The sequence below is a fragment of the Diadema antillarum genome, unplaced genomic scaffold, assembly GCF_040938485.1.
Source record: "Diadema antillarum isolate AM-2024a unplaced genomic scaffold, OU_Dant_1.0 seq00001299_RagTag, whole genome shotgun sequence".
In the NCBI taxonomy this organism is placed as follows: Eukaryota; Metazoa; Echinodermata; class Echinoidea; order Diadematoida; family Diadematidae; genus Diadema; species Diadema antillarum.
The window spans coordinates 1,034,999-1,059,948 of record NW_027272077.1 but is presented as its reverse complement, the minus strand read 5'-3'; the positions used below and the strand labels follow the sequence as shown (position 1 = coordinate 1,059,948).

Genomic DNA, 24,950 nt, shown 5'->3' with positions numbered 1-24,950 from the left:
ACAGGCTGCGACAGGCAGAGCTGATAATTGACCAACGTGAGGGCCAGTGGTCATGCATGATCTCGATCAGTATGATTAACATATATTTAACTCTGAAAATTCCACCTTGACAACTGATTGACAACGTCCTTCACAATCAAACTGACCTTTAAATCAAGATGAGTCGATGAAAACAAATTGTCCTTATTTTAGGGTTGCATTATTTTCTTTCCATTATGAATATCGCTTATTTCATAATATAAAGTAACGTATGATATCTTATTTTGGTTGCAGAACTTTCCAAAGCCTCTCAAAGGGATGGTATGTGTCATTTTTAGATTTTTGCAAGATATTAGAAACTGATTACATGAAAGGAGCATGCATGCATGTTAGAGAAATATAACGCTTAAAATCGGTTTTAGAATAGCTGGATATCGAAAATTGAAATAATACAAAGTGGTCATAATAAAAGGTTGATACCACGTTTCAATAGGACCTATTAGTTATTAGATATCTCAGCCATCTAAATACTAATCTTTATGAAATAAACTTTTAATGACTCTTGAAATTGTGGGTTTTTTTTTTCTTTTATCATAGGTGGTTCCTAATTATCTCGCAAAAAGTTAAAATCTGAACCCCCATCTCAGTCCAAAATATACCATCGCTTTGATTTCTGAGTCGAAACTGATCTTCAAATTGGAAACACGTTAATGAAGACTAAAGTCCATGTCTGTCTCCTTAAAAAAAAAAAAAAAAACATGAAAATGATGTTAATACAGTTTGTACGACGCCAAACCGACTTGAAAGCTTAAAATGCTTAACTTATAAACATATGCTTGAGGTAACCATACAAATGCAAAAGATAAATCGCAGAAGTGTGCTTACCCCAAAACATTGCAACTAGGAATTATAACGGAAAAGCCATGATTTATACAAACTAATACTTCAACGAGTTTAGATATTAACTGGAGAAGGACATGACATAATATAATTTGATATAATTTGTTTGTTTTATAAATAGATGATAAAGATGACACTTTCTGAGGCAATGTCAAATCGATATAAGACACAAGGAATAATTACAGTTAAATAAGATTATAACCACAGCTAGATTTCGATCTCCGCTAAGTTATGCTTGGAGCAATCTTTTTGGATCACAAAGCCTTGCTACTGCATGAAGCTTGGAACGTGATAATGACAAAACAAATAAGTGCAAATATATTCGCAACCTATTACAAGAGTAATTCTACTGACTGATCATGACTGAAAACTGTCAGTGTAATATAAAAAAGAAGAGCGACTGCGTTTCTTTTACTTTCGTTTAATCAATATTACGTGTGGGTCGACAAATAACTCCAGCGTCTTCTCCATGTACACAATTATGTGTCCCAAAGACACGATGCTGACAGTCAGCTAGATTGTCTTCTTCTCCAGAACAGCTCACATCATCCAGTAAAATATCGCCAGAGCCCTCTCCAAATTTCGAACAGCAACGAGCATCCAAGGCCTCTTGATAACCAAGCATTCTGCACACAACGTGGGCGTCTTCGATACCCCAGGAATCGTCACATACGGTGCCCCACGTTCCGTTGTACCGAACCTCAACTCGTCCTTCATTGACACTCCCTCCATTCACAAGACGAACCTCAAGCTCCTCTGTTATTTATTGAAGAAAGATAAAAGTCGGTGACATTGTTTTCTTTAAGTGTTCCATATCTCACAATCACGCCCTACTATAAAGACACAATATTAATGGACCTTTGGAATAGAAACATCACAACTGCACAAGAAAAACACTAAACATAATCAAAGAGGACATTGGTACATCTGAACTTTTCTATAACATCCAACTACCTAAAAATTAAGTACTTTTTATTCTGTTTTTCTGATTTTCATATACCCGTTAGGATATTCTTTAACTATCGTTCTCGATGAATGGAAGCTTATATTGGTGTAATGAACGTGTGTTTACTTATTTATTTTTGTAGGCATATGGATGTATCAGAAAATGTAAGGACTATTTCCAAAGGATGGTTTTGCGACGACCAAAAGTGTGAATAAGTAAATAACTAAATAAAATAATAGCCTACAACCGATTTATTGATCGTGTTTTCTTTTTTCATAGCAACCACAGCAGTTTCCTTGATTTAGTTACAAACGGGAGCCCAGAGAAGTTCTTAAGGGAGAACAAAAAGCCTATAAGGCACTTTGAGATATTTACAGGAAAAGGTAAATACCAGAGTTGGATTAATGAGACCATAATTATCATCCTCACTGTAGTAAGTTCCTTCAATGAGGTTCACATTGCTCGGTGCAGCAAATGTACGATAAGGAAGTATTCAAGAAACGTACCCCCTTGGTTGCACACAACGCCGGCAACCTCGTCTTGCCAACAATTATGTTGTCCCATTGGATGGTGGGAGCAATAAGCTAGGTTACGCTCTAACCCAGAACATTCCACGTTGTCGAGCAAGATATTGCGGGTGCCAGCTCCGAATCTGGAACAGCAAGGTGCCTCAGTTGCGCCACTGAAGCCCAGCATCCGGCAAACGACGTGCGCATCACCGAGATCCCAGATATCGTCGCAGACCGTGCCCCACTGGCCATCTCCTAGCCGGACCTCAACCCTGCCCTCTCCGCTGCTTTGACCGCCTGCCAGACGGACCTCAAATAGCTGCCCTGGCTGGGCTGCAATTCGAAATGAAACGCAAAGATATAAAGCAAACGTACAAACACAGGGCTAAAATACAACTTACTTTTGTAATGCTTCGTGAAAGTATTTTTTTTTTTGGGCAAGTTTACATGAAATGTTTTCACTCTGTCCTGAGGAGTCATTTTGTCTTGCGTCTCTTCTTATCTCAATTTTGTCTGTCTGAGTTTGTAAGCACATCATAGTGCAACTATACACAACCCAGTCGCTGTATAAATAAACGCGTCATTTTGAATTCTGCAACGATGAACCCCGACGGTCAGGGATTGCGCTAGAAAGCGTCATTTGTTTTTCCATGGACTTATTGCGAGGGATCTCTATGGATTTATCTATGTACCTTCCGTAATATAAGCATGCACTTTACGTGAGTAACGTATAGATTCTTACAACATATATATATATATATATATATTTTTTTTTTTTTTTTTTGTTATAAGTTCTGTAGTTGTGCTGTGGTTCCCCGGTGTGATGGCGAGGCCCCGTCCGTCTGACGCCGTGATTCGCACGACGTCTGGGCTGGCTAATCATAGTGATGGTACATATACAGGTAGGCCCTACATTTTTCATATTATGCAATATGCAATCAACGTATGGACCACTACACATTATCATAAGCAAACCTTTGTTTTTTCTTGAAAGACGATGTCTACTTTCTCATTCGTACTGACCTACTTTGCATCTTACACCGACGTCCTCTCCGTGGTTGCAGTTGTTTATCCCATACCCACGGTGATCGCACTGGGCAATGTTGGCCTCAACACCAATGCACTGGACGTCATCCAGCCAGATGCCACCAGAACCTGGCCCGAACGTTTCTGGAGGTGCAACAGACGCAAGGCCGCCGTACCCCAACATCCGACAAATCACCTGGGCCTCATCCTCACCGAAGTAGTCATCACAGACTGTCCCCCAGGTCCCATTAAACAGCACTTCGACTCTACCCTCCGCTGCAGTCTCCCCGTCGCGGAGGCGTACCGCGACATCGCCATCTTTATGTGAAGTGCGAGTCAGAATTTCAGATTATTAAACGTTGGTGCTTTTAGGGTCTATATTTTTCACGCCTGAAAAAAAAATGGATGTTTACCATTAAAAAAGTATTGTATTAGTATTGTTTAAGAAGTACTCCGTGAATTATTCGGGGTTCCCCCCCCCCTCTCTCTCTCTCTCTCTCTCTCTCTCTTTCTCTCATGATTTTGACGTCTCTTAAGGCTTATGTCAAGATATCGAAAATTAGAAAATAACATGTAATTCCGCTAACATCGGCATTACAATCATGACGGAGCACTTATTCATTATTTTTTTTTTTTATGAACGAAGGACTACAAAAGCAAAATGTATTGTAAGTTCTGTCATAGAATATGATGTTCTCTCCCTGGTGATACAAAAATCATATAATACTGACACGAGCTTTATGTGGAGGGGTGCTACAAATCCTACTGCCTTTTCTCTATTGTAACCCGTTGGAGATTAGCCCCGATTATGCTCGGGCACGTGTCTATAGGAAAGACGTGTTGTAGCCCAAGCAATCCATCCTCAAGGGGTTAATGTCGATAGATTTATCTCCAATCAAAATTTGTTTCACAAAGACGAATCTACAACATCTCAAAGTAAAAAAAAAAAACCAAACAAACAAACAAACAAACAAACTCAGAATATGAATATTTAGTTTTAGAGAATGTGGATAATGTAAAGTCGTATACATGGTTTATACCTAACCTCACTGATAAAGAAAACTCTGGTACAGGGTTCATACTTCATTGACTTCCGAGCAATCCTTCTTCCCTAAACTTGGCTGCCACCAGTGAGACATTCTCTTACAGTGTACCTCTTTTGTGAGAAAAAAAAAGATTAAGTCTTACCTCTTTCACCAAATGAGGTAATGGTGTATCTGCACATCTCTCTCATGCTAGAGAAACCAAAGTAGGTATGCAAAGCGCTTGTGAATTCATCATCGGGTATCGGAGGGGAGAACACATTAGAAATGTTATGAAGAAGGGAACCGAATTCAGTGCACCTATTCTCGTCCACAAGGATTTCACGAGCTCGACTGACCATATTCGCTGCAACCGAGTCAGTGGTTCCGATAGACACTGCAGACGTGATGGCATTACAGAGGTACTCCCTGTTCTCAAAACCCGTTGCAATTGCAGCAAAGTGCGGAATGTCCACGAAGAACACCTTAACAAAATCTTCCGGCTTGTCAGAGGGTACAACGTGGCTAGGATATGTTTGGGATGTAATCTCGTCCCAGCTATCGCATATTTCGGCAGCTCTGGGAAAGAGAGTTTTCAAGAATTCGGTAGCGAATTCAGTGACCAGGTCTCGAATGGTCCGTCCAGAACCAACGAGCTCTCCAGCTGCCTGGCAAACTGAATCTTCGTCGAATTCCCCAATACCGTAAAGATCTTGGAGAAGCTGTTGAAGTTGGGCCAGAAAATCAAACGGTCGTAGAGGATTGTTTCCAGAGGGCAGTGGGGTGGTGAACCACTGGATTGGGCGCCCGGATTCAGCATACGCTATGATCTTGTCATTCCACGGGGGAAATAATGTCGCGTCGGAGTCGGCCGAAGAAGTTGATGCCCAGGTATGCGCTTTGTGTGTTTTGGAATATGTCTGAGAAAGTCCGAATGCCGCGAAGAGCGACCGACAGTAGTCCTCACCCTTCAAAGATGACCCATTTCTCAGAGATTTCAAAACCGGATCGCAGATTGCTGCTAGTTGATCCATGGGGGCTCTGTCAGCTGGTTGGGTGAGAATGGCGGGCAGACGGGGAGCAATCCTCAGGCAAAATTCCCCTACAGCCTGGAGTTGGCTGTCTGACGTCCACATGAGCCCTGCGGTGTCGATCAGGTTAGCGACTGCAAGAAATGGACTCAGTTCGCCTGGCATATTCGAATAATCATCTGGGCCGTTCTGTTGCACATACGGCAGCACGCACTGCAGGGCTGCTTCCCAGTCCACCTCAAGTGTAGTCGGAAGAGGACACGGCTCGAGTCGACCTTTAGTAGGAATAGCGCCAAATAATTGTATGTGCTCTATGAAAATAAAGTGTCAGAATCAATGCCAAGGGAACCAGAACAATCATTCCAGGTGTCTCTTGAAAGATTCAGAACAGCAGTACAGTGATGATACTAAAAAATGTAAGCCTGGTATCAGAAGGTTTCTATCTCCCTCTCTTTCTTGCTCTTTCTGTCTCTCCTATTATTCCCCTTATCCATGCATCATGCTGGACCCCCCTTTCTCTTATTGCACCAACGTATTGTATCACCGGTTGCCAAAGGGTCAAGCTTATAGCTTATTATTGGCTACCGTTCTGTATGGCAAGTCATAACACATGTATTATAATTGTGTCACAAATGTATTTGTAATCAAAATTGTTGAAATTGTTGAAACTAGCTCTAATGAGTTTCATATCTGTATTATATTATGTTTGATATGTTGACAAAAAAAAAAATTGTAAATGATGCCATACGGAGAATGAATAGAATCAATCTAATCAAAAAAAACGTATACTAGTTGGTGCGTGTCAGTCTTTTTGATAAATGTATATGCAGACACATGGAAAAATAGACCACCTGGCTTCCGGTATAGTGCTTGTATTCGCGATACCTAGATATTTTCTTTTTTCATGTGTGTATGTGTGTGTGTGTGTGTGTGTGTGTGTGCGTGTGCGTGTGTTATCAAGGTAACCCAAACATTTCTATTTTGAATAATCAATGCTCGAGATTACGAGATAACTCGAGACCAAAAACACGATCCAGCTTCTGTCCAACAGAGTGCAATTATCATTTGCTCAACGTTGCCTGTAAACGACCGTCCATTTTACCCTTCCGGTGGGTCCATGAAAACGTCCACGCTTTTACTTTCACTTTGCTTATTATTATGTTACGGCTGTACCTACCTTCATCGACGCACGTGACAGCAACATCTTGCCAGTTCCCTTTGCAGTAATCAGTTAACAAGTAACCTTCATTATGACACTCGTCGAACCTTTGTTCAGCTCCGGTGCACTGTATATTGGAGACAATCGCAGTATCGTCATTTTCTGGGTAGTACGTGAAGAGATTGAGAGAGCTGCCGTCGAAACCAAGCTGTCGACATACGACGGACGCGTCATCAAAGTCCCAACCGTTACTGCAAACTGTTCCCCATTCGCCGTTGTAGAAGACTTCAAGCCGTCCTTCTAGATCATTCCGTCCCCCGACAATGCGAATGGGCACATCAGGACCTCGATCAACAAGTATGGGTGGTTCGGTGAGCAATGCAAAACTCTGATTTATTAAATGCATACCACTATTACAACAGCTGTTCATCTGGACTTCATATTAATCATTTCATTTCATTTCATTTCATTTCATTTATTTATTTCTGCATCCAGATTCAATTCATTTCATTTCATTTCAATTCAATTATTTTCATTCTTCTTTTTCCAACAAATGAATACAAAACTATGTCACAGTTAGAGTTTGTGTGAAGCATGATTATTTCAAAGCATTAAACTAAAAAAAAAATAGCAGTAATAAACTGGAATTAAAGTGAAAAACTGTTATAATGAGAAACTACTCAGTATAAAACTTAGTTTCCGTTCGCTACAACCAAAGTCGTTCAAGTGAAAATGCCCTACTTCTTAAAAAAACAATAATAATTATGGTTTTCGTCTAATAGAATCCTTCGGGTTATGCTATAACACTCATTAACTAATTCTTTGAAGTTAAACTTTATACTCCGGCTAACGAAAACATGTATCGTTCTTACCAAGAGCTACCCAGAGATCATATAATACATATACCTGCAATCAAGGAGGAAAAGAAGAAAAAAAAAAGAAGAAGAAGAGGATCTTTAACAATTTCTGCACAGTGAGGGACTTTGTAGACTGTACTATACCTAACATGGAATTTCTATGTCAACCAGCATTCGAATCATACAGAAGTTTGATACTGTGAACGCCGTAATACTAGTAATAATGATGTAGTAGAAATAGTAGTAGACGCCCGTCATTATCATAATTATTGCAAAAAATTAATATACTCTATGCGCATATTCCGCTTTTTCTGATCTCCAAATTGAAAACAAGATAATGGATCACATTAGTTTTTATTTTGTTCCGATACTGTAGACTTCATCAAAAGTACAGTGAACTTTAAAACTGACAAGCTGATAATTTCTCGTTCCTGTTTTATGCGTTTTATTAAATCAAATGTAAGTGCAGAGAGGTACAAGTTAACGACTAGATTGCTTACCTTGCTTACTGCTTGAGCAAAGGGGCAAGATGCAGGCAAACAGCAGAATCCACGCACTGGCAAAACATAATTTCTTCACCATTGTGACAGGTAGAATCGTCGATTTTTTAACAAAGAAACTCTATGTAGAGGATACAAGCTCTGACTAGAAATACATCAAACAATAAACCTTTCCTACAGAGTTATGATATCTTGTTTCCGGGATGTTCCGTTTACGTCTGAATGGAACAGTTCAAAGAGAATGATTCGATAATTCTTCAATCAGTTGGGGTTGACAGACACAAGAGACACGCAGAAGTGCATCAATCTCCTCCGCATAATATGTGGGCGAACACATAGCACATAAATACAACGCTGCAGACAAATGTCGAGTCGTGCATTTCGGGAGACGTATAACCCACACGACGCAAACACAATTGGCTCCTCCCTACCAACTGAAAGCACAGAAGAAGAATGATCTTGGGGGTACTTGTTCACAAGTCCCTATATGTGGGCCACTAGTGTGCTGTAGCAACAAATTGAGGAAACCGGACACTGGGAATGATCAAACGGAATTTCACTCTCAAGAGTAAGGAAGTGATCCTTAGACTGTACTTGACAGGAGCTATATCCTACGCTATGCAGGCATGGAACCCTTTACCTCGGGGAAAAAAAAAAAACGATATTCGAAAAAAAATAAAGAGTTAAAGCGAGAGCCACAAAACCTATCCCAAACATTCAACATCTGTCATATCAAGAAATATAATCGAGATTAGCGAGACTTTGGAGATAATAAGAGAGAGGAGAGATTCATGAGATAAGGAAACAAATCGCTCTCACTGAGCGGCGAACGTTTGCGAACGTAGCGAATTTGGGAATTCGCCAGGGTTCGTAAACGGTTGCAAAAGGTTCGTTAACATTCGCAAGAAAGTTCGCAAACGGTTTTTATTGTCGCAAACAGTTTTTCTTGTCGCAAAGAAATTTTGAACATGTTCAAAATTTCTTTGCGAACCTTTGCGAATCTGTATTTTCGCTAACAGTTGCAAACATTCGCAAACATTCGCAAACATTCGCAAAACACTCGTAAGAATTCGCAAACGATCGTAATACGGTGTCGCTAACATTTTTATAATGATTCGCCACTGCTAGCGAACAAGTAACCACATGGTTCCTATATAAAAGCTTCTGAAACAGACAAGGTTCCACTCTAAGAAAGCTCTTGAAGCTCTTGACATCTCCATCATGATTGTAATTGCTTCAAAAGCTTTTCATATTGACTAAAGTCTGTCCTCTGCAACAAGCACTCTCTGACTCTCTTTCTTTTCTTCTTCCTTTTTTGTTTTTCTTTATTTTATTTCTCTTATGCTGCACAACTCTCTAAAAAAGAAAGAGTGAAAATGTTCACTCTTGAAGGAGTGAATTACAGAAAAGAGTGAGTTTTGAATGAATTGGAGTGAATTTTGAGTGAAAAAATATATTTTCACTCATTTTGGAGTGACCTCAGGGATCACTCGAAAATCTAGGAGTGATCCCTGAGGTCACTCAAAAATTAGTGAAAATGAACATTTTCACTCCAAAATCACTCTAATTTCACTTGAAACTCACTCTTTTCTGTTATTCACTTCTTCAAGAGTGAACATTTTCACTCTTTCTTTTTTAGTGGAAAAGTGAGCAAAGAAAATGGGATTCCATCGGGATTCGAACCCGAGACCTCCGGATTGCTAGACCGGTGCTCTACCGACTGAGCTATAGAAAGCCCTAGTGCAGTGTTCGTCCCAGAAACCCTTAATTCTCAATGCTCGGGTGGTCAGAAGCTATAGCAGTGTGTTTGTGTGTGACACACACGCACACACTTGAACCTGGCATAAACCCGAAGGATAATTCAACTTGGGGATAAATGCGAGGGATCACCAAAGTGATGCAGCTTTTTGAGTTTGTAACAAATAAAGACAGAATAAACTGACCAGAAAGAATATAAATTATTAGTGGAAAAGTGAGCAAAGAAAATGGGATTCCATCGGGATTCGAACCCGAGACCTCCGGATTGCTAGACCGGTGCTCTACCGACTGAGCTATAGAAAGCCCTAGTGCAGTGTTCGTCCCAGAAACCCTTAATTCTCAATGCTCGGGTGGTCAGAAGCTATAGCAGTGTGTTTGTGTGTGACACACACGCACACACTTGAACCTGGCATAAACCCGAAGGATAATTCAACTTGGGGATAAATGCGAGGGATCACCAAAGTGATGCAGCTTTTTGAGTTTGTAACAAATAAAGACAGAATAAACTGACCAGAAAGAATATAAATTATTAGTGGAAAAGTGAGCAAAGAAAATGGGATTCCATCGGGATTCGAACCCGAGACCTCCGGATTGCTAGACCGGTACTCTACCGACTGAGCTATAGAAAGCCCTAGTGCAGTGTTCGTCCCAGAAACCCTTAATTCTCAATGCTCGGGTGGTCAGAAGCTATAGCAGTGTGTTTGTGTGTGACACACACGCACACACTTGAACCTGGCATAAACCCGAAGGATAATTCAACTTGGGGATAAATGCGAGGGATCACCAAAGTGATGCAGCTTTTTGAGTTTGTAACAAATAAAGACAGAATAAACTGACCAGAAAGAATATAAATTATTAGTGGAAAAGTGAGCAAAGAAAATGGGATTCCATCGGGATTCGAACCCGAGACCTCCGGATTGCTAGACCGGTGCTCTACCGACTGAGCTATAGAAAGCCCTAGTGCAGTGTTCGTCCCAGAAACCCTTAATTCTCCATTTTCTTTGCTCACTTTTCCACTAATAATTTATATTCTTTCTGGTCAGTTTATTCTGTCTTTATTTGTTACAAACTCAAAAAGCTGCATCACTTTGGTGATCCCTCGCATTTATCCCCAAGTTGAATTATCCTTCGGGTTTATGCCAGGTTCAAGTGTGTGCGTGTGTGTCACACACAAACACACTGCTATAGCTTCTGACCACCCGAGCATTGAGAATTAAGGGTTTCTGGGACGAACACTGCACTAGGGCTTTCTATAGCTCAGTCGGTAGAGCACCGGTCTAGCAATCCGGAGGTCTCGGGTTCGAATCCCGATGGAATCCCATTTTCTTTGCTCACTTTTCCACTAATAATTTATATTCTTTCTGGTCAGTTTATTCTGTCTTTATTTGTTACAAACTCAAAAAGCTGCATCACTTTGGTGATCCCTCGCATTTATCCCCAAGTTGAATTATCCTTCGGGTTTATGCCAGGTTCAAGTGTGTGCGTGTGTGTCACACACAAACACACTGCTATAGCTTCTGACCACCCGAGCATTGAGAATTAAGGGTTTCTGGGACGAACACTGCACTAGGGCTTTCTATAGCTCAGTCGGTAGAGCACCGGTCTAGCAATCCGGAGGTCTCGGGTTCGAATCCCGATGGAATCCCATTTTCTTTGCTCACTTTTCCACTAATAATTTATATTCTTTCTGGTCAGTTTATTCTGTCTTTATCTTTCTTTTTTAGAGAGAATAGCTGTAGCAGCAGCCTGACAAAGCAGCTCTTCAAGGATAGCAACACCTTGAGCCTCTTCTTGGCAGAAATTTATTTCCATATCCTGGAAATCCATCTTGAACGGTTGTCACAAGAGATCTGAATTCATTGGAAGGTTTTATGTAGTTTTATGAATCTTACTATACACAATCGCCTGGTACTTTTCTAGGTCCAAGAACATTCGCAAAATTGTCGCAAAGGATTTGCAAACAGTTGCTGATATTTGCAAAACTGTCGCTAACATTTGCAAAATTGTCGCTAACATTTGCAAAATTGTCGCTAACATTTGCTAACATTCGCTAATAGTCGCCACCTGTGTTCGCAAACACTTTCGCAAACATTCGCTAAAGTGTTGCTAATTGTCGCTAAACATCGCTAAAAGTCGCTGACTGTCGCTAATGGCAGAAGCGAACTTTGATTTTTCACAAACATTCGTCAGAAAAGTTGGCGAATCTCAATTTCGCTACGTTCGCAAACGTTCGCCGCTCAGTGAGATGCAAATCCGGGAACTACCTGAGAATGCCAGAGTTGCTCTTAAGAAGAAGAGGCTATTCCATAAAGCTAACCAAACGGAGAAGACACCTTGACATCAGGAAGAACTCGGGAAGAGAGTTTTCATCGACTGGAACAAACTAAAATAGATTCTAATCGACGCCCTGTACTCCCAGCTTCAAAGGACAATTGAGGGGGTCGAGGCAATAATTATAGTGCTAACCCACACTTTTGTCAAAATTGAGTTACATGCATTTTCATAAACCTTAACTTTCACTCTAACCTCCGTGAAAATATCATATTTGAATTCAACCAATAAGATGATAAAATATGCATGTATTCATGTTTTATTAATGTACAATGTATGGACTTTCCAAACATTCAACAGCGATTATCTCAAAATGACTATTGTGTGGGTTAGCACTATTATTGTACCGACCCCCTCAATTATCCGAACTATTTTTTCCTTCGTTTTTTTTTTTTCTTAAATGAATCAAATGGAACTCTACTAACCCGATCACACAATACTATCTACAGCGATATAAGGGATAGTTTCACCACAGCAGTTACGAGTTGTGTCTTTCAACGAGTTCAGGGTAAATTTGAGGTAAATTCAATGAAAGTACATACGGATATATTAGGTATGAGATAGTAACCAGTAAACTAGACTGTCGTCTGATGAAGTGGAACTGAAGACTGAAACCAATCTTCTGTATGCATTGACCTTGAGCAAGTTAGTGAACAGCTTACCATGCGCAGGATGCTACCGTTATCAGTCACTGAAACCTGTGCGTTCTCTCAGTTTGATCATGGACCTACATAGTTGAAGCGCAATGATTTCATTCTGCACTTGCCTTCGTTCTTTCCTTAAGATAGGGCCAAAGAAAGATAATAATGCCAGTTGAGTGAAACTTTCGTGATATGTATAGACCCAAGTGTATTTCAACGAATCTGATTAAATAGTGCCAAAGAAAGATGGTAATGATGATGTATATCTATGGATGGAAAGGAAAATAAAAATAAAGCAAAATTTATACTTCAGGTCTGGTCATTTTGTCGTTGAAAACACTTGACCTTTTACGTTAATCTTGGTCTCTGTTTTATGATGGTTATTATCACGTGTACGAAGTATCACCTCTAAAAAAAATGCTGCGTATAGCTACGTATTTATCTTTATTCATCATCATCATTGCGCTTGTTCGAAAAGTGATGTAACTTTAAAAGTCTGGCCGAGATGAAAGGGCTGTAGAGCACTTACTACACATGATCTTAAGCCAAAGATATTTCTGGAAATATGTTTGGGACATTGTATATGTTTATGTATATATATATATATATATATATATATATATATATATATATCATATATCATATAATCACTCCGTTATCTATTTGTAATGAGCCATTACATCTAGCACAAAAAATATTAAGGAATACACGTGTATGATACAGCAATTTACATACAACTGTAATGTACAGTATTATAACATAAATATCGACAAAGACAAAACACACCCGACAAAGTAACCAAGTTGTCATGATCTTCTTCTTTTTTTAAAGCAGAATGCTCCCTTTTATTTTCCCGTATATCTGTAATAACAACCATTTACCATATCATCAATCCATAGCATTTCTTGAAAGCAACTAGTATCTAAATACAAATAATTGTGAAAGAGAAACGAAAGGTATATGAAAATGTTATTGAATTAGTCGTAATAATAACCAAACTACTTATCATAAACCGTAAGAGTATGTCCTTCGGCAATAATTGTGTACCAGTAATCTCAGTTTTTCTTCCCTTACCTCTGTTCTTAATTCTTCCCAAGTGCACTGAAATATATTTTGAAGAAGCATCCTGCGCTTCTCTTTTTAATAATATAAATGACAATGAGAGCAACAAAAACAACAACAACAACAAAGAATGTGTATGAGCGAGAACAATCACTAATATCACAACCTCTGGTCAGTGAGAACCCTGTGATGACATTTTTGTTCTAGAGGTTATTTCACAAACATAATTGCTGGTATAAACATCAGAGAAGTTAGACGCTACCATAGGTGTGCGATAGGCAGAACCATCTACTCGACCTTGTGGCTTTGATAGGAAAGCAAGAATACTAAAGGAAACGCATATTTTGTTGGATTATTCCCCCATTTCAAGCTTAGAGCATGTTAAACACAGCGGCCTTTCATTCATCCATTTAGAAAATTGCGTTTTGGAGAACGGCTGCTTAGAAAAATTGTATCCCGAATCATGGTCAATCGGAAGATCCGTGGTTATTTGGGGGGCGTGTCCATGGCGTCATGGGCTGAAGAGCAAACCCGGAAGTATCACACAACAGCCTCAGCTTACCTATGTATGCTCTCGATGAGAGCGTGATGTCGAGGCTCATACCCCGAAATCCCAAGACATTTTTTTATCCGAATGTCACAAAAAATGAAATAAAATTGTTTTCTACTTTAAGTCCCCTGTGAAATCACACATTTCCTCGTTTGAATAGAGTCTGTTACGTGTTACTTAGGCCACGAATACAGAAGTTGTCAGGCCTAGTGCCTGTACAATGGTGCTTCGTAGTCGATCAGTCACATGCATGCGCCCATCACAGGCCGCGTATGTCGCAGTGCAGTAGCCTCCGTGTATCAAAGAGCGGAGAAGCCTGGGCTTCGTACCTCTTTGGTACGTACAAAATGTACTATATCAGCAGTTCCTCGGTAGTACTCAGGGAGGTGACTGTGTACGCCATATACATGTATTTAGCGAGTCTTTTTTTTTTTTCGCGAATCGGGACTTGCCAATAATTTCGCTAGTGCTTAAATTCGTGGTTGTGGAGTACACTACGGAAGGGGGAAATATTATGTACGGAAAGAGAGTTAATATTTTCTCGTGTTTTTAAATTCGCACAAAGCACCAGGTTCGCGAAATTGGCGAAAAAAAAAAAAAAAAAACCCTCGCGAAACATTCGGCGTACGTGGATCGCTAATACTAGATACCACGCATGCAAATACTAGATACCCGACCAGGGCCCCGTTGCAAGAAAGTTGCAATCAATTGCAAATAATTGCTAATTTTGAAACAACCATTCTGATTGGCTCAGGGTCTGCCCTATTAAGAAGACATGCATGCAACAATGATTTTGATTGGCCAGTGACAATCAGTTACAAGTTGCGTTTAAACGCAAAGTTTCTAGCAACGGCGCCCAGACGCTGTAAGTACGCTGTCGCGACGTAACTACGTACAGCGACTGGGCTGTGTATAGTTACGGCTAAGTCGAAGTCTTGACTAGGCCGGCCGGCCTATCTGGTGATAAAATAAATGATAGAGAGCACTGCGATTTTCATCGATAGTGATAAAACTTTGATGGACTCGGTGAAGTAATGAATGGATCGTGCAGTGAATTTGTGAGGGTACCTAGCTCTAGCTAGATAGAATGCTGATGAGCTGTGAACGGGAGTACGGAGTGAGTGTGATGCGATAAGATACGATAATACGTATCCCGACCAGACGCTGCGCTACTTACAGCGACTGGGCTGTGTTCAGTTAGGCCTACTGCTGCTCTAAAGTACGAGTTCAAGTCAGCACTAAGCTCGGTTCATTTTCAGTTCAGAATAAAAACAACTCTGACCAATCTAAATTTTGAAGTCTATCTGGCATTCAGAAGCGGATCTATAGGGGGGGGGGGTTGGGGGTTGCAGCCCCCCCCCCCCCAAAAAAAAAAAAAAAAAAAAAAATCCGGGGACCATTTACCAAAAATAGTGGTGTTTTAGATGCAAGAAAACGCCATTTTCACACACAGATTTTCACAAATTCTCCCTACTGTGGGAGGGTGGACACCCACCTCTCACACCCTCCCCCCCCCCCCCCTTTATAAAAAGCTACATCCGCCCCTGGCATTGGTCCTAAGTCACCAACATTGTCCCCTGGCCTGCCGTGTGGCAAGGGCTCGTACTGCCAATCTCCACTAAGTCCGTCCGCTTCAACCGAACCGCCCTGGACCTTCCCCACTAGCTCGCCCGTAGCGTCTCCCTCCTGCGCCCCGCCGTGCGGCTTGTCATCTATCTCTCCAACTTCACCCTAGTGCAGTGTTCGTCCCAGAAACCCTTAATTCTCAATGCTCGGGTGGTCAGAAGCTATAGCAGTGTGTTTGTGTGTGACACACACGCACACACTTGAACCTGGCATAAACCCGAAGGATAATTCAACTTGGGGATAAATGCGAGGGATCACCAAAGTGATGCAGCTTTTTGAGTTTGTAACAAATAAAGACAGAATAAACTGACCAGAAAGAATATAAATTATTAGTGGAAAAGTGAGCAAAGAAAATGGAGAATTAAGGGTTTCTGGGACGAACACTGCACTAGGGCTTTCTATAGCTCAGTCGGTAGAGCACCGGTCTAGCAATCCGGAGGTCTCGGGTTCGAATCCCGATGGAATCCCATTTTCTTTGCTCACTTTTCCACTAATAATTTATATTCTTTCTGGTCAGTTTATTCTGTCTTTATCTTTCTTTTTTAGAGAGAATAGCTGTAGCAGCAGCCTGACAAAGCAGCTCTTCAAGGATAGCAACACCTTGAGCCTCTTCTTGGCAGAAATTTATTTCCATATCCTGGAAATCCATCTTGAACGGTTGTCACAAGAGATCTGAATTCATTGGAAGGTTTTATGTAGTTTTATGAATCTTACTATACACAATCGCCTGGTACTTTTCTAGGTCCAAGAACATTCGCAAAATTGTCGCAAAGGATTTGCAAACAGTTGCTGATATTTGCAAAACTGTCGCTAACATTTGCAAAATTGTCGCTAACATTTGCAAAATTGTCGCTAACATTTCGTGCTAACATTCGCTAATAGTCGCCACCTGTGTTCGCAAACACTTTCGCAAACATTCGCTAAAGTGTTGCTTATTGTCGCTAAACATCGCTAAAAGTCGCTGACTGTCGCTAATGGCAGAAGCGAACTTTGATTTTTCACAAACATTCGTCAGAAAAGTTGGCGAATCTCAATTTCGCTACGTTCGCAAACGTTCGCCGCTCAGTGAGATGCAAATCCGGGAACTACCTGAGAATGCCAGAGTTGCTCTTAAGAAGAAGAGGCTATTCCATAAAGCTAACCAAACGGAGAAGACACCTTGACATCAGGAAGAACTCGGGAAGAGAGTTTTCATCGACTGGAACAAACTAAAATAGATTCTAATCGACGCCCTGTACTCCCAGCTTCAAAGGACAATTGAGGGGGTCGAGGCAATAATTATAGTGCTAACCCACACTTTTGTCAAAATTGAGTTACATGCATTTTCATAAACCTTAACTTTCACTCTAACCTCCGTGAAAATATCATATTTGAATTCAACCAATAAGATGATAAAATATGCATGTATTCATGTTTTATTAATGTACAATGTATGGACTTTCCAAACATTCAACAGCGATTATCTCAAAATGACTATTGTGTGGGTTAGCACTATTATTGTACCGACCCCCTCAATTATCCGAACTATTTTTTCCTTCGTTTTTTTTTTCTTAAATGAATCAAATGGAACTCTACTAACCCGATCACACAATACTATCTACAGCGATATAAGGGATAGTTTCACCACAGCAGTTACGAGTTGTGTCTTTCAACGAGTTCAGGGTAAATTTGAGGTAAATTCAATGAAAGTACATACGGATATATTAGGTATGAGATAGTAACCAGTAAACTAGACTGTCGTCTGATGAAGTGGAACTGAAGACTGAAACCAATCTTCTGTATGCATTGACCTTGAGCAAGTTAGTGAACAGCTTACCATGCGCAGGATGCTACCGTTATCAGTCACTGAAACCTGTGCGTTCTCTCAGTTTGATCATGGACCTACATAGTTGAAGCGCAATGATTTCATTCTGCACTTGCCTTCGTTCTTTCCTTAAGATAGGGCCAAAGAAAGATAATAATGCCAGTTGAGTGAAACTTTCGTGATATGTATAGACCCAAGTGTATTTCAACGAATCTGATTAAATAGTGCCAAAGAAAGATGGTAATGATGATGTATATCTATGGATGGAAAGGAAAATAAAAATAAAGCAAAATTTATACTTCAGGTCTGGTCATTTTGTCGTTGAAAACACTTGACCTTTTACGTTAATCTTGGTCTCTGTTTTATGATGGTTATTATCACGTGTACGAAGTATCACCTCTAAAAAAAATGCTGCGTATAGCTACGTATTTATCTTTATTCATCATCATCATTGCGCTTGTTCGAAAAGTGATGTAACTTTAAAAGTCTGGCCGAGATGAAAGGGCTGTAGAGCACTTACTACACATGATCTTAAGCCAAAGATATTTCTGGAAATATGTTTGGGACATTGTATATGTTTATGTATATATATATATATATATATATATATATATATCATATATCATATAATCACTCCGTTATCTATTTGTAATGAGCCATTACATCTAGCACAAAAAATATTAAGGAATACACGTGTATGATACAGCAATTTACATACAACTGTAATGTACAGTATTATAACATAAATATCGACAAAGACAAAACACACCCGACAAAGTAACCAAGTTGTCATGATCTTCTTCTTTTTTTAAAGCAGAATGCTCCCTTTTATTTTCCCGTATATCTGTAATAACAACCATTTACCATATCATCAATCCATAGCATTTCTTGAAAGCAACTAGTATCTAAATACAAATAATTGTGAAAGAGAAACGAAAGGTATATGAAAATGTTATTGAATTAGTCGTAATAATAACCAAACTACTTATCATAAACCGTAAGAGTATGTCCTTCGGCAATAATTGTGTACCAGTAATCTCAGTTTTTCTTCCCTTACCTCTGTTCTTAATTCTTCCCAAGTGCACTGAAATATATTTTGAAGAAGCATCCTGCGCTTCTCTTTTTAATAATATAAATGACAATGAGAGCAACAAAAACAACAACAACAACAAAGAATGTGTATGAGCGAGAACAATCACTAATATCACAACCTCTGGTCAGTGAGAACCCTGTGATGACATTTTTGTTCTAGAGGTTATTTCACAAACATAATTGCTGGTATAAACATCAGAGAAGTTAGACGCTACCATAGGTGTGCGATAGGCAGAACCATCTACTCGACCTTGTGGCTTTGATAGGAAAGCAAGAATACTAAAGGAAACGCATATTTTGTTGGATTATTCCCCCATTTCAAGCTTAGAGCATGTTAAACACAGCGGCCTTTCATTCATCCATTTAGAAAATTGCGTTTTGGAGAACGGCTGCTTAGAAAAATTGTATCCCGAATCATGGTCAATCGGAAGATCCGTGGTTATTTGGGGGGCGTGTCCATGGCGTCATGGGCTGAAGAGCAAACCCGGAAGTATCACACAACAGCCTCAGCTTACCTATGTATGCTCTCGATGAGAGCGTGATGTCGAGGCTCATACCCCGAAATCCCAAGACATTTTTTTATCCGAATGTCACAAAAAATGAAATAAAATTGTTTTCTACTTTAAGTCCCCTGTGAAATCACACATTTCCTCGTTTGAATAGAGTCTGTTACGTGTTACTTAGGCCACGAATACAGAAGTTGTCAGGCCTAGTGCCTGTACAATGGTGCTTCGTAGTCGATCAGTCACATGCATGCGCCCATCACAGGCCGCGTATGTCGCAGTGCAGTAGCCTCCGTGTATCAAAGAGCGGAGAAGCCTGGGCTTCGTACCTCTTTGGTACGTACAAAATGTACTATATCAGCAGTTCCTCGGTAGTACTCAGGGAGGTGACTGTGTACGCCATATACATGTATTTAGCGAGTCTTTTTTTTTTTTCGCGAATCGGGACTTGCCAATAATTTCGCTAGTGCTTAAATTCGTGGTTGTGGAGTACACTACGGAAGGGGGAAATATTATGTACGGAAAGAGAGTTAATATTTTCTCGTGTTTTTAAATTCGCACAAAGCACCAGGTTCGCGAAATTGGCGAAAAAAAAAAAAAAAACCCTCGCGAAACATTCGGCGTACGTGGATCGCTAATACTAGATACCACGCATGCAAATACTAGATACCCGACCAGGGCCCCGTTGCAAGAAAGTTGCAATCAATTGCAAATAATTGCTAATTTTGAAACAACCATTCTGATTGGCTCAGGGTCTGCCCTATTAAGAAGACATGCATGCAACAATGATTTTGATTGGCCAGTGACAATCAGTTACAAGTTGCGTTTAAACGCAAAGTTTCTAGCAACGGCGCCCAGACGCTGTAAGTACGCTGTCGCGACGTAACTACGTACAGCGACTGGGCTGTGTATAGTTACGGCTAAGTCGAAGTCTTGACTAGGCCGGCCGGCCTATCTGGTGATAAAATAAATGATAGAGAGCACTGCGATTTTCATCGATAGTGATAAAACTTTGATGGACTCGGTGAAGTAATGAATGGATCGTGCAGTGAATTTGTGAGGGTACCTAGCTCTAGCTAGATAGAATGCTGATGAGCTGTGAACGGGAGTACGGAGTGAGTGTGATGCGATAAGATACGATAATACGTATCCCGACCAGACGCTGCGCTACTTACAGCGACTGGGCTGTGTTCAGTTAGGCCTACTGCTGCTCTAAAGTACGAGTTCAAGTCAGCACTAAGCTCGGTTCATTTTCAGTTCAGAATAAAAACAACTCTGACCAATCTAAATTTTGAAGTCTATCTGGCATTCAGAAGCGGATCTATAGGGGGGGGGGGGGTTGGGGGTTGCAGCCCCCCCCCCCCCCAAAAAAAAAAAAAAAAAAAAAAAAAATCCGGGGACCATTTACCAAAAATAGTGGTGTTTTAGATGCAAGAAAACGCCATTTTCACACACAGATTTTCACAAATTCTCCCTACTGTGGGAGGGTGGACACCCACCTCTCACACCCTCCCCCCCCCCCTTTATAAAAAGCTACATCCGCCCCTGGCATTGGTCCTAAGTCACCAACATTGTCCCCTGGCCTGCCGTGTGGCAAGGGCTCGTACTGCCAATCTCCACTAAGTCCGTCCGCTTCAACCGAACCGCCCTGGACCTTCCCCACTAGCTCGCCCGTAGCGTCTCCCTCCTGCGCCCCGCCGTGCGGCTTGTCATCTATCTCTCCAACTTCACCAGGGTCTTCATCACTAGGTGTGTACTGTATCACTCAGTTCATCATCGCTCCCACATTCAAATTCCCCCAAGAAATCATCCTGATCATCACTGCATGGCCTTACGGTACGATGTCGCGCATTATCGAAAAACAAACTTTGAAAACTTCATATGCAAATACTATCTACAACAACTTGTATGATACAATGCATGCATTATGCGCGCGGGGGCCTGCGGCGCTCGAAACCTTGCCCGATTCCCTTCAGCCCATGACGTCATCGGCAAAGCCTCGAAATTTACGCTGCGACCTAGATTTTAGGGGGGTGACAGGTGTAAATCTTCAATATCCTCTAACTCCACTTAAAAAAGGCCATTTTAAACGATGTAAACGACACATTGTTCTATGTGTCCCCCTCTTTGACTTCATATATACATTGTAATTTTATTTCTTCAGTATTCCCCTTTAATATTCCACATCGACCGAAGTCACGAGAATAAAAACGTTAGTGAACAAAGGTGGGACATGGTGAAGGTTAATGCGATATCTAGTGGCGGACCAACCATTTCCCTTTCATCCCCTGCTTCTCGCTGTTAGTCTTTAACATTCGCTTTGCTGATTATAAACATTTTATATCACCAGGACCTTCACTTACAAGATGCGATAAGGCAGACTTGACCAAACTGACCAACGAGAAATGGATGCCCGCGACAACGTCTGTTTTCTAATGGTGCTCATCGCGTGCTATGTTTTACATCCCTACACTAAAATTCCACCTAGACAATGTTCTTTTTTGACAACCAAGCTGACCTCTGGAATTAAAAGAGTCGCAGAAAACAAATTTAATGAAGAGTTTGTTCGCAAAAAAAAACCTCAATAAGTCCATATTTGCCAAATGGAGATATTGGCGATTAAAGGTCAAGTACAATAAAGAGAATAATAAGAAAGTTTTTGCCTCTTTTGACCATAACTTCAAAAATGTACCTTTATGTGTAGTGACCAATATATCATTTACAAGGTATTATTTTGTACTTTGTGACAGAGACCGAACTTTAAAACCTTCAAAAATGGACTTACCGGTTTCTGCGAACAAACTCTTCAAATATTCTTTGTTTAATCAAGCTGCCCTCTGGAATTACAAGAGTGGTAGAAAACAAATATTTGTTTTTTTTTTTATGCTGCATCCAACTGGACCCCATGGAAGACCAGCTTAGTGTAGTTGAATATGGGCTATCCAGCCATCTTCACAGATGGAAAATGAACAACAACAGCATTCGTTTGTTTGTTCATTTGTTAGTTTTCCAGTTTGAATTTGGCTATCGATCTTTAATCTTTCATATGATAAAGATAAAGTTAAGCATATTGTTCTGTTTTGGTTGCAGAGTTTTGAAAAGCGACTTTTTATATAAAACATATGATAGTAGACAAAAATCTGCGTTTCTATCTCTGAAAACAAATCAAGATGATATACAGGGTGGCCCAAAAAGAACGGAACTCCTAAGATCTTTAATTTCAGCAATATCGTTGCAAATATGTCATCATGTTGCATACAATTAGAAAGGCCATTCTTTGTCCAATAGAATGACACCAAGCTCTTTAATTTCAGTTAATGCGTTACAATTTTAAGCCCATTTTTGTCAACCCTTGCAATTTTCAAAATGTGATCATTTTACACTCTCAGAGATACAGAAACCAGTGAGAATTCGGCTTACCGTAGAACCAGTAGCGTTAACAGTGTGCGGAATGTGGGGCGGACAGTGTCATTGTCGTCGGGTCGTCTCATTCACAATGGTAACGAACAATGACAGCCACATTCCACACGTTGTGAACGTTACTGCTTCTATGGCAAGCCGAATTCTCGCTGATTTCGGTGTCTCTGAGAGTGCAAAATGATCACATTTTGAAAATTGCAAGGGTTGACAAAAATGGTCCTAAAATCGTAACGTATTAACTAAAATTAAAGAGCTTGGTGTCATTCTCTTGGAAAAAGAATGGCCTTTCCAACAGTACGCAAAATATTGACACATTTGCAACGATATTGCTGAAATTAAAGATCTTAGGCGTTCCGTTCTTTCTGGGCCACCCTGTATTACAGACTTTGCAAGGCGTCATGTAAACTGAAGAGCTATAAATGCTCGAACTGCAACTAGTGCAAGATAGAAATTCAAATACGAGAAAGTGTATGAATAATGAATATATCTCATAAAGTGTAGAAGCAATAATGAGCTATTTTCTTTGATAAAATTCTTATCTTATTTCTACCAATTTTATGTAGTCGACTAAAACCGTAATCATTCGAAACGATATCACACGTGTCAATATGATGATAAAAAGGCGACAATTCCTCCAGCAAAGTCATTTCCTAAAGTCTTGACTTTGTAATTTATCTATTCTACGGTGCATAAAAACCTGTACTCGACAAATGCAAATTATTAAGTCGGAAAATGTATGTTTACCACAAATAGACATGATAAGAAATATAAATGGTTTTTTTTTTTTTTGTAGGAATCATACCAACACCTCAGAAAGGTTAGCCATGAGTAAAATAACAAAATACAAAACAAAATAATTTTCCAAAATATATTTAAGCGCTTAACTTAAAAATAGAAAAATCGACGCCAAATACAAGACAAAGGATGATATTTCTATCGCCGCTATAGTAAACTAAGCTTGCATCATTTAAATAAAATTAATCAGTGTAATCATTTTGCTTACGCTTTATGTTATATATTTATTGAATGAAAAATAAAGAATAAACTAACCTGGACTGAAATGAATTATAGTCGTGGTCCTTTATGAACCTTGCTGCATAACTAGATAACGACAAGGTAACGAACAGGTAAGTGCGAATATATTCTCTACTAATTAAACGAGTATTTGTGTTCTTTGTCAGAGATTGAGAGTAGTAACGGAAAAAAAAGGTATTCCAGAAAAAAAAAAAAAACTGTCCCCATAATAATAAAAGAGAAGAGCAACTACGTTTCTTCTAACTCCGTTTAATCGACTATGTCTGTGGGAATACAAACAACTCCCGCGTCTTCTCCATGAACACAGTTATGAGTTCCAAATTCACGATGCTGACAGTCAGCTAGGTTGTCTTCGTTTCCAGAACAGCTCACATCATCCAGTAAGATATCGCCAGAGCCCTGTCCAAAGTTCGCACAGCAACGAGCTTCTGAGGCCTCTTGGTAACCAAGCATTCTGCACACAACGTTAGCGTCTTCTAGACCCCAGGAGTCGTCACACACGGTGCCCCACTCTCCGTTGTTCCGGACCTCAACTCGTCCCTCATTGGCACTCCCTCCATTTACAAGACGAACTTCATACTCTTCTGGCACTAGTACATGAAAAAGAGGAGGAATTAAAAAAAAAAAAAACAAGCAGAGTTAGTCTCTAACGTCTTTCCCCCCTTCCATGCATACTATATCACCGGTGGGGGAAAAATAAAGATACCTGTGTTCAAAGATTTAACCTTTTTGCTCGAGAATCACAAACGTAATAGAGAGTTAAAGTTTCATTAAAGCCGTTTAAGTTTCATTAAAGCTTTAGTTCGGTGATATTAATTAGAGCTTCGTGCGCAAGGTAGGGCTTCTGTGATGTAAAAAAAAAATATAAATAAATAATCACAAGTACAAGGTCACTAAATACCAAATAGTAATACCACAAATAATGCATTTCTTGTTATAGGGGTTACATTGCGAAGTCAAAATTATAATAGAATAATGATAATAGCACCAGAGATTGACTTTGTATAACTCTCCCATAAAATACATCATGTTTCACGTAATAGTGTTAAAGCCACTTTGTTTTGGAAATTCATCTCAAGTTGGTGTTAATCTTTTAATGTCAACAACAACAGAAAAATTAAACTCTGATATTTTTAGGCGTTAACGTAACAGACTTCTTCAACCTTATGGAATGACCCATCTTCGGCTTAATCATCCCG

At 40.0% G+C, this 24,950-nt stretch overlaps 1 protein-coding gene across 1 annotated transcript in view; it reads right to left on the bottom strand.

Annotated features, from left to right (window-relative positions):
- Positions 1 to 1,300: 1,300 nt before the first annotated feature.
- LOC139708085 (scavenger receptor cysteine-rich domain-containing protein DMBT1-like) overlaps positions 1,301 to 24,950 on the bottom strand; it is a 58,103-nt gene continuing 34,453 nt past the window's right edge. The window contains exons 16-21 of the mRNA XM_071620068.1: positions 24,027 to 24,341; positions 6,591 to 6,917; positions 4,549 to 5,688; positions 3,358 to 3,678; positions 2,332 to 2,667; positions 1,301 to 1,635 (exon numbers count right to left, since the gene is read on the bottom strand). Coding sequence (XP_071476169.1) covers positions 1,301 to 1,635; positions 2,332 to 2,667; positions 3,358 to 3,678; positions 4,549 to 5,688; positions 6,591 to 6,917; positions 24,027 to 24,341 — 2,774 coding nt within the window. The remainder of the gene's footprint in view (positions 1,636 to 2,331; positions 2,668 to 3,357; positions 3,679 to 4,548; positions 5,689 to 6,590; positions 6,918 to 24,026; positions 24,342 to 24,950) is intronic.